The sequence below is a fragment of the Nicotiana tomentosiformis genome, chromosome 8 (genome assembly GCF_000390325.3).
Source record: "Nicotiana tomentosiformis chromosome 8, ASM39032v3, whole genome shotgun sequence".
NCBI classification, from domain to species: domain Eukaryota; kingdom Viridiplantae; phylum Streptophyta; class Magnoliopsida; order Solanales; family Solanaceae; genus Nicotiana; species Nicotiana tomentosiformis.
This window is the reverse complement of record NC_090819.1, coordinates 145,104,088-145,114,354: the sequence shown is the minus strand read 5'-3', so window position 1 is coordinate 145,114,354 and position 10,267 is coordinate 145,104,088. Positions and strand designations below refer to the sequence as shown.

The window sequence follows — 10,267 nt, the reverse complement described above, 5'->3', positions numbered from 1 at the left end:
TCAGTTGTGTTCTCTTTTACAGGTGATGCACACATACTGAAGTTAAGCACGAATTGAGAGCAAAATAGCAAGACATTTTGTGAGCAATTCCTGTGAGATTTAAGAGTGCGATCCTGAAGTTACATGAACCAGATTGAAAAATCAGCTCCATAAAGAGTTTTATGCGTCTTTCTTTATTTCTAGTTGAAAGTGTAGTAGGCGTTTTGAGTTGTACCTTTCAGCTTTCTAAGAAGCAAATTATACTAGGTACCTGAGTTGTATTATTCAAGTTAGAGTTAACTTGAAGTAGTCGCAACAGCCTGTGGCGTGTTGCTATAAGGGTTAGAGTTAATCCTTAGGCTTGCAAGAGTTTGTAAACTTTGTTGTTGGCTCAGAGTTGTAGTGAAGTGTTTGGAGAAAATCTTACTGGGTAGTAGGTCGTGGTTTTTTCACCTTTTGAGCCGGGTATTTTTCACGTAAAAATCTTTGTGTTCTTTATTTTCTGCATTATTTATTCCGCAACTGTAGTGTAAGAAACGCATAGAAAAACTAAAGTTCTTCAATAATCCAGTGCACGCGAAAATCAGGCACCACACAAATTACTCCTCTTGTGTGGTATTAAAGTATAAAACATCTTGTTGTTTTTGTTAAATATGGGAATGAACAGCTCGTTCCCATCATATTTGTGAGAGTTAGCTAGGGACAGATTATTGTGAAAAAAGTAGGTAATCTGAGTTGTTTTTTATTTTTTATTTGTATTTTCTTTGGAGAATTAATCCGCCTGTAATAAACGGAAGAAGAAAGACTTTTGATAGAATTGAAATTTTTTGAGAAATATATATTTTTTACCTGCTCCTAAAAATTATACTCCCTCTGTCTTAATTTATGTGAACTCATTTTTAACTGGGCACGGAGTTTAAGAAAATAGAGAAAATTTTTGAACTTGTGGTGTAAAATGAATCACATATATTTTATGTGGCTATAAATTATTGCATAAAGGTAAATTGTTTCCAAATAAGGAAATGGGTCATTCTTTCTGGTACGGACTAAAAAGTAAATAAGTTAAAATTAATTGAAATATATATATATATATATATATATATATATATATATATATATTATTCAATTACTTTCGGCCGATTGGCTAAAGTTGCAACTATCAGAATGCAATTCCTTTGCGTAAAAGGTAGACATTTTCTTTTTCTTTTCCGTTTATGGATAATGTTTTCTAGAGCGTTGCATGATAAAATTCTTCAAATGTGGTGTTTTTATGTAAATTTTCCATTTTCTGTTGTTTCCTTTTTCATAAACATTTCTCTATGATCCAAAATTAAATTGGAGAAGCCATTGCCTTGCTATTTGTCCTTTCAAATACCGTTAGAGAACTGCAACTATTGATTGGTTTAAAAGAATTCTTTTTCCACTCTAAAATACTTGAGCTAAACATTCAAGTGATTACAATTTTGTATCGTTTTAATTGTATGGATGTCCCGGAAGGGACGATACAACAACAACAACCCAGTAAAATCTCACTAATGGTGTTTGGAGAGGATAGTGTGTACGCAGACCTTACCCCTATCCCGAAGTAGTAGAGAGGTTATTTTCGAAAGACTCTTGGCTCAAGAAAACAAAAAGACAAAAGGACAAAAGGAGACAATATTAGTATCACCACAGCAATCATAGGAAAAATAGGAACACCAAAAAATCCAGAAGAGAAACGCAAAGCAAAGAGAGACAATATTAGTATCACCAGAGCAATCATAAGAAAAATAGGAACACCATGAAATCCAGAAGAAAGATGCAAAGCAAAAGCGATAGCTAATAAATAGGACCTGCACTGAAAAGCGAAATAGTAAGACACAACATTGCAACTAGCTATCTTAGACAAAAATCCTACATGGCCAGTCCCACAATGGTACGAAGTAAGACACGATTCAACTACCTCCTAACCTACAACCCTAATACTTGACCTCCACATCTTCCTATCAAGTGTCATGTCCTCGGAAATCTGGAGCCTCGCCATATCCTGCCTGATCACCTTTCCCCAATACTTCTTAGGCTGCCCTCTACGTATTCCCGTGCCCTCCACAACCAGCCGCTCACACCTCCGTACTCGAGCATTTGGGCTTCTCCTCTAAACATGTCTGAATCATCTAAGCCTCGCTTCCTGCATCTTGTCATCAATGGGAGCCACGTGCACCTTCTCCCAAATATCATCATTCCTAATATTATCTATACTAGTGTGACTGCACATCCACCGTCATAATTCAAGTCATACTTTTGCATGGCTATTCTGGGCCGAAAGCATGGACACTGTATAGCCGCTGTAAAATTAATAGCCGTAAAATATATATAATTTGTATATTAATTGTATATATATATATGTTATGTACAAAAGGTATACAAATTTTATATACTTTTTCGACTACTAAATATAAATAGTTTCTGACGTGGACTAAAAGTGATAATACCCCATTCCTTTTCCCAGGGACAAGGGAAAGCCCAAGTTGCAGAGTTCTCAGGGAGACCAAGACTACTAACCCAGCAACAAGAGAGATGCAGTTGGCCCAGAAATCAGACTGATACTGAGTGGGTTTTACTCAACTGTATGTAGGGCGATTTGCACAAATAGGAAGATTCCGGGTCACTATTGATTTTTTGACCCGCTTGCCCAACGAGCAACACTTCAAATTTAATAAGTATCGCTCCTCACTTGTCTCTTGGGAAACACTTTTGACTTTTAACTTTAAAAGTTTGCTCATGGGCAAGCGGGGGTCAACAAAACCAAGATCATCCATTGTCAAGGTCATTGGGTGTAACTTCATTAATAAAGGTGGCAAAATGGGTAAAAGAAAACAGTTATCCACTCATATTACCCATTAAAAATTGGTTGGATAATGAACTTTTTAAAAATGGGTTGAATATGAATAAGAACATATTATCCACTTAAAAAATAGTTAACCAAATGGATAACCAATGAATAACTAATGTATTTAACTTTTACATTTGTAAAGCCTCAAATTGAGGGTTCCTCAAGTTTGGAAGACTAGAAATTCTCCCATAAGTGATCATATTCAAGAAGCCATGGATAATATGAATATCCATTATCCATATTATCCGCCGGATAACCCATTTTTTATCCGTCTCAAATACGGGTCGGGTCGGATAATTTGTCCGTTTTTTGAATTATCCATTTCCGACCCACGAATATCCGACCCGCCCGTTTGCCACCCCTACTTCCTGATATATGTACTTCGATAAGAATTGAGATCTCGGATGCATCATGTTCATTGTTCAGTCTCGATTTTCAACTATATGAGCCTCATGTATCTATTGTGCGGCAATTAGAACTCTTTGTAGCTAAAATACTATTACAATGCAGATTAACCTATCGGAATATTCCTCCTTTATCTTGGTATACTTCCTGAAGCTTAAATTCTTAGATCTACGGTCAAACCTCTCTATAACAGCCTCGTTTGTTCCAAATATTTTTAGATATTATAGCTAAGTGTTGTTATAGAGAGCATATAGTATAACATAACATGAAAATTAGTTTCGAAAAAGCTTGGCTTTTATAGTGAAATATTGTTATATAAGGATGTTGTTATAGAGAGGTCTGACTGTATTTATTAAACCTCAAGTATAGTCAGTGATATCAAAGATGGGAAAGAAAGAGAACAGATTAACTTAAAAGAGAAGGATAAAATTAGCAGAAACAAGGGGGAAGAAGGATTTTGTGCTTGGAAATGGTGATGGTATGCCCCTAAGTCGAGTGGTAATGATCGTGACTGAACAAAATTAAAAGGGACAAAATTGCAACAAATTTGGCAACTTACTCCTCCATAAACCTTTCTAATGAAGGCTGTCCTTGCTTAAATTGTTGTATAAATGCACTTGCATTTACAATCTGATAGATGTAACCCTACTACATACTTCTAAAAAAAATTAATACTCTAATTCCACCTAAAGTCTTTTTGCTTTTTCTATTTTATTCTATCCTACAGTATATAGGTTCTTTTTGTTGCCACCCGATATGCACAATCTATTGACTCGATTAATCTAAATTTGCATTAAACTAAGAATTGAGAAACGAGTTTTTTTTTAATCTTAGTTCATCCAAGACCTCTAATCGCGGTAATCCTATCCATTTTCATCACAATGGTTACAGTTCACGTGTCTAAAAACGAAAAGAACACTAATGTCCAATCCAAGTCATTCAAGAAAACGAGTATTATATTCACGAGGACAGGACAACTGCCTCCACTAAGTAACAGTGTAGAAAACAACAAAACTGTTTGTGCATTCTAGTTTGAACATCTGGCTCGTCCTTAATTGACAGTAGATGTTCAAACACAATTTATATTGTGATAACTAAAGCAACAAGACTTTTGTGACAGAGTGGTATGTAATGATTCATACTTAACCAAAGTTTTCGGATACAAACCTTGTGCCTGGAATCGTTTTTATTAAGGACCACTTTGAATTTTTGTTTACACAAATTTCTATTTAATCGGACCTCAATACATATTTTAAACTTTGAGTAAAAAAATAAAAATAAAAATAAAAAAGACACTTTCGAAACACTACGCCACACGGGATTCACACTAGCTAGGGACACTTGCTATAATCCGAAAGATTAGTTCACTATCAATTCCCCAAAGAAAATGGAACTTATGACAAGCAATCTTGGAATATTATATTAATTACAAAAGATAAGACCACGTAAGTAGGTTTACGTGTTGATCTAAGTGGAAAGTGGCTTTACACCATTGGTTATTGTCTCCTGAGGGACAGAATATCTTTGCTTATGTCCCACGCAATTATCCTCAGCACTCCCATTTTCCAATCACTTTATACTAAGTGTCAAATATGGTCTTCCCCTGGTCTTTCAATGTTGAAGTAGATATGGAAAATATTGTCCGGACATAGTATTATCATCAATATCATTGTCATTTTAAGAATATTTTTGAGTGAATTTAAATGTACAGGCGGAGCAAAAATTTAAAATATATGGGTTATAAATTAAGAATTTATACATAAATTTTAAGACAAATATAAGATTTGTACTAAATTGATCGGTCATACCGTCAATACTACCTATGCCCCTGACAGTAACAAGGCATGACCAGGTCCTATTATCCCTAATATTCCAAGAAAACTCACTAGAACTTGTCACTATACTACATACACTATAAATATTCCTTTCAAGTGTCTAAAACTAGAAAACTATGAAAAGGTAAAAACAGATATAGTACCTTAAAAGGGTAGAGGTTTACCTTCTTTGTTTAACTTACTATTCAGAGTATCCTTATCCATTCTATAAATATACACATCATATGTTATATGTTAGATCAACACGCTTATAATCAAAAGAGAGTCAAATAATGATCAAACCATTAATTAAAAAGGGCTCATCATTACTCTGTACGACTCAAGTACATCCTGAAGATTCAATTTACCTAAATCCTATTAAAGGAATTACTAATTACTAATTCCCTCTGCAAAAGATCAAGAAAGATCCATATCCCTTTCTCATTTTTCTCAAGTGTCATTATGTTAAGTGGATAAAAGAAAGAATTTAACAAGAAGTGTACCATATAGCGGGCCAGTTATAAGATACACATTAACACACCAAAACTGGACACCTAGTCTTTATTTTGTCATTACTAAAACCAGCTGATGGTCCACCAAATATAGAGAGACGGTATATATTTTAATAGGCACCTTACTACGAATCATGCAATCTTGAATATCAGAGCAAAAAACAAAGGAAGAGAATGTCTGTAGGAGAAAGGCCTCCAACAAACTCCAACATGTGGAGTCAATCATCCTTATTAGGAAAGGATCTAAATCTGCACTCTATGTCAAGTATTAAGAATTGCAAGGACAACATGCGAAGAAGATTCAACGACGAGCAAATTCGGTCACTAGAACACATGTTTGAGACAGAGGCAAGGCCTGAACTGAGAACAAAACAGCAGTTGGCTAAAAGCTTAGGCCTACAGCCGCGCCAAGTCGCTATATGGTTTCAGAACAAGAGAGCTAGATCAAAGTCCAAGCAACTTGAGATGGAGTATAGAATGCTTAAAATCAGTTATGATAACCTTGGTTCCAAGTATGAAATGCTCAAAAAAGAGAATGAAGCCCTCCTCATCCAGGTAATTTCTTTAAATCTTTCTCCTTTTTGAGTTAGAAAAGCTAATACTAGAAATTTTCTTTATCTTTGCAGTTGCAGAGACTTAGAAAGATAACTGAAAAGGTTGGTAATGGAGAGATTCAGCATGAAGGAAATAAATTAGAAACGGAGGTGATCAAGTTAGAGTTCATACCAGAAACTTGCAGTCCTGAATTTGGCTTACCTTTGTGTGAAGACAGTAGGGAAATTGACTACTTGGGGACAGAATCTGATATTCTCAACATGGCACAAATAGCTTATGGTTTATCAGAAATCGAGAACGAGTGTAACATTGAGTCAAGAACTTTTTTTGATGATTCTGATTGTAGATCACCCTTGTGGGAGTTTTAGTATAGAACTTTGCTGTGTAACTTGTCAATTTTGTAGCCACGCAAAGCAATACTGGGCACAGTTCCGTTGCCTCACCAAGAGAAGTGGCTGGCACAAAGTCATAGTCATAAAGATAAAGTAGCAAAATGGCTGTGTTGCTTCTCAACACTAGTTCGTAGGTCCATCTCATCCCCTGCTGCAGGTTGATCAAAACACAAAGCAAACGGTAGTTTCTAATAAGAAAACACAGAATTAGAGAGGTTGCAACTCTGAGTTCTAAGATCAAGAGAAGATACAAATTAATTATCATAAAGCACATAGCATATGCCATAAGATAAAATGTGAATCCATTTTACATGTGTACTGCTATACTGCCATATGTACTGCTAAATATACTGCCATGATATTTTAGTTTCCTCAACAAAAATGGTTTATCACCTAAACAGATGGGTCAAGAAAGCTGTGCCACTAAACAAGATGTTTAATTGCATCAATACTGCCACCTTGGGTGGATTTTCCACAACGTAATGGCCTTAACTATGTTTTTGCGTCTCTTTCTGATTCAGGGGCCTCTACAACCACATTTATGCCTTTTCTTCCTTTAGTTTCCATATCATCTCATCAACCAACATTATCCTATTATCCAAATTCCATGGAAGCAAAGATCATAACATGTTCAAATTCATAGTTATTACATGCTTAAAGGTCGGGGCGTTACATTCTTCACCCTGAATTTATTTGATCCTCAAATTTAAAATATCACATACATGTAAACTCAGATAAGTAGAATACTTCATTTGCATTGTTTCCACGACTTCCCAAGTTTCTGTCTCATAACATTGGTTCATGGAAGGACAAAGCAAAAGCTGATCAGCATGTTTCACCCATGAAGGACAAAATGATGAGAGCGTGCCAAAACGGGCAATCTTCTAAGCTAAGAGAGGAGATGCAAGAAGAAAGTCCCACATTAACAAACAGACCATTGCACTTTAGCCTTTTTACTCCTCCATAACTCAAAGAGGACAAAACCATAAGGTCAACTGGGCCGAAAATGAACAATATGTATAATTGTACATTGAGTTGTTACATCAAGAAATCGCTCTTGAGGTGCAATACGCACATCCATATTTTGACTCTGATCATTAGGATGTAAAGATATAATGATGCATGCACTTGCACCTACACATGAACATCCATTAGTGAACCACTGTATGTTTCAACATCAACTTTAAATTGTGCTGCTATTGTCTATGTTCTTCGCTCACTTCAGCAAACATAACAGAGGACAAGGCTAATTGAAATAGCTGGATAAAAGCATATATATAACTACACATCTAACAAAGCTTATAGTAATGTAACCAACAGAATTTAGCTCATTAAGTAATATGAAAGTAGCTCAAAATCTTTGATATAGCTCAAACACAAATACGTCAATGTTTTAGAGTAAATTGAACAGGCAACCCAACAACATATCTAATGATTTTCTCAAGGATCTCAACATTATTAGCAGCTGCATGTTGCCAGGACTTCAAAATCACCATCTACTTGATCTTCTTCTTGGGCCTCAACTGCAAAGCCAAATAAATGATAGAAGTCAGTCCGCAGTCACTGATAGGAGTTAAAAAATAATGTGTCTTGAAGAGTTTGATGAAATGAACCTGGTTACTGTGGCCACACTTCTTTTTGCGGCAATTGACAGCACGAGGATGCAAACGAGCATAGCACCTTTAAAAATAAAGGAAAGCATTAGAAACAAACATGTATGTTAAAAGAAAAAATTTCAGGTTGACACCGTTAAATTTTTTCCACAGCTAGAGGCTATTAAACACATCTACAGGTACATCAGCAGGTCCACTTAATGCATGATTGTCTTACTATGACTAAAGAACCTTTGAAATTAAGCAAATATAAGATAGCAAGATATTTCAAGGTTATTAGTAACCATAGAAAGCTGGTGCAGAAAGTACTTCAAAGTTCAATCAAAGTTAGGGTTGTTGGATATAGAAATATCCAACAACCTTAAGAAGGTGTAGGTGTCGTTGCTATAATATGTTGTTGAGGGGATTAAAAGTTACCGGTTTCAAAAAAAATATGTTATTGAGGGGACATATTTTGTGAGGACGCAAGTATGTAGGATTCAACATGAACTAAATAAAAATTTAAAGACAGAAGGCGCATTGCAGCAAATCGTGTGAGGTTGAATCCAGTGGACAGTGCAGCAGTGGGTCAAGATATAAAGAAGAGATATATGGATGCACAATATTCCTAGTAAGGGATGAAAAATAAAGAAGAGATACATTATGGATGCACAACGTTCCTAGCAAGGGATGAAAGCAGCACTGAAATGTAAGCTTGTGTGACCACACATTTTCACTAATTTTTTTATCTCAACCAAATGTAGAAGTAGGAAAGGGGCGATCATGCCAGCTTTTTCAGAAATTTATATTCCTTAACCAACTAATCTATCAAACTGATAATTTCAGTTCATATCACACTTACTAGTGTTAGATCATTATTTCTTTAAGAGAAAATATAGATCAATCATCACTTGGTAGTCTTAGCAATCTTGGTAAAACTGTAAAACCATCAAGACCAGCATTTCCCTAGAAACCACGGAGACTTTCATCTATTTCCACGGAGAAAGCTATGGCAGTAGGCAAACAGTAGGCCACGTAAAAATTAAAGAGATGAATTGCACTTTAACACCCTAGTTTTTTAAAATACTCGGGAGCTTGAACTTTACACTGTTTATATTTTGAAGGGAGTTACGGTCACCTTAAAATTGCAAGGCAGTTTAATCCAATAATGTTTCATTTTAGAACAAAATAAAGATCTAATCAATGTCTCTTGCGAGCTTAACTAAATAGTGCACTAACATTAGTAATAGAATAGTAGCACTTACAGATAATTGAAGGAAAAGTGCTATTACAATAAAAACATTACAAAAAGAGAAGTATATAAATAGGGACAAATCATAAGGACCCATTAAAGACCTACTTGCGGCAAATCATTTTTTCCTGATTGTACTTCCTGGCCAAAGCCATCAAAGATGGTTCAATAATTCCACCACGAAGCCTCAGCACCAAATGCAGAGTCGACTCTGCAATTTTTCACATCCAAAATTAATATTCAATTAAAAAGACTTCAACTTTTAGCTAAATTAACAAGCAATTTTAAAAAAAATACCTTTCTGAATGTTATAGTCAGCAAGGGTACGGCCATCTTCAAGCTGCTTACCAGCAAAAATTAGCCTTTGCTGGTCCGGTGGAATTCCTATAGCACCAAAAGACATATACACAAGTTCAATTAAGCTATATGATAGAGAGAGAGGAAAAAACAATTATGTGATTAATTGAACTTGAATATAGAGTAAGAAACAAACCTTCCTTGTCTTGAATTTTGGCCTTGACATTGTCAATAGTGTCACTGGATTCAACCTCTAGGGTTATAGTTTTACCGGTCAGAGTTTTCACGAAGATCTGCATTTTCTCCGCCCCTTACCAACGATCTTCCACTCGTCTTCTGCGCAGCTCCTGTTCTGCTGCTAACAGTTTTATATGTAGGGTTTATAGTTGGAGGATGGAAAGGAGTTGGGCTTGGGTTAATTCTTTAGATGGGCTGGTCTTTTGGGGTCGATTGATAGTTGGGGCAATGCAAATCAAGTCCAAAGAAGTCCAATTAGCTACTTTTTCTTTCCGTTTTCTAACAAGCAAACAATTTTATGCAAAAATTGTTCTTGCTCTTTGCAATAAAAAAAGAGGATTTAATCCATATTTCACAAAT

At 35.5% G+C, this 10,267-nt stretch overlaps 2 protein-coding genes across 2 annotated transcripts; one reads left to right on the top strand and one right to left on the bottom strand.

Annotated features, from left to right (window-relative positions):
- Window positions 1-5,663: 5,663 nt before the first annotated feature.
- On the top strand, window positions 5,664-6,525 carry LOC104120942 (homeobox-leucine zipper protein ATHB-7-like). Its single transcript, XM_009632821.4, has 2 exons — window positions 5,664-6,137; window positions 6,209-6,525. The coding sequence occupies exons 1-2, from the start codon at window positions 5,757-5,759 to the stop codon at window positions 6,503-6,505; spliced, it is 678 nt and encodes a 225-aa protein (XP_009631116.1). The 5' UTR covers window positions 5,664-5,756; the 3' UTR covers window positions 6,506-6,525.
- A 1,309-nt stretch (window positions 6,526-7,834) lies between these two features.
- On the bottom strand, window positions 7,835-10,027 carry LOC104120941 (ubiquitin-ribosomal protein eL40 fusion protein). The gene is made up of 5 exons (XM_009632820.4): window positions 9,867-10,027; window positions 9,671-9,757; window positions 9,482-9,584; window positions 8,143-8,209; window positions 7,835-8,052 (listed from the first exon to the last, which is right to left on the bottom strand). Exons 1-5 carry the CDS (start codon window positions 9,967-9,969, stop codon window positions 8,026-8,028), a joined length of 387 nt encoding a protein of 128 aa, XP_009631115.1. The 5' UTR covers window positions 9,970-10,027; the 3' UTR covers window positions 7,835-8,025.
- Window positions 10,028-10,267: the final 240 nt, after the last annotated feature.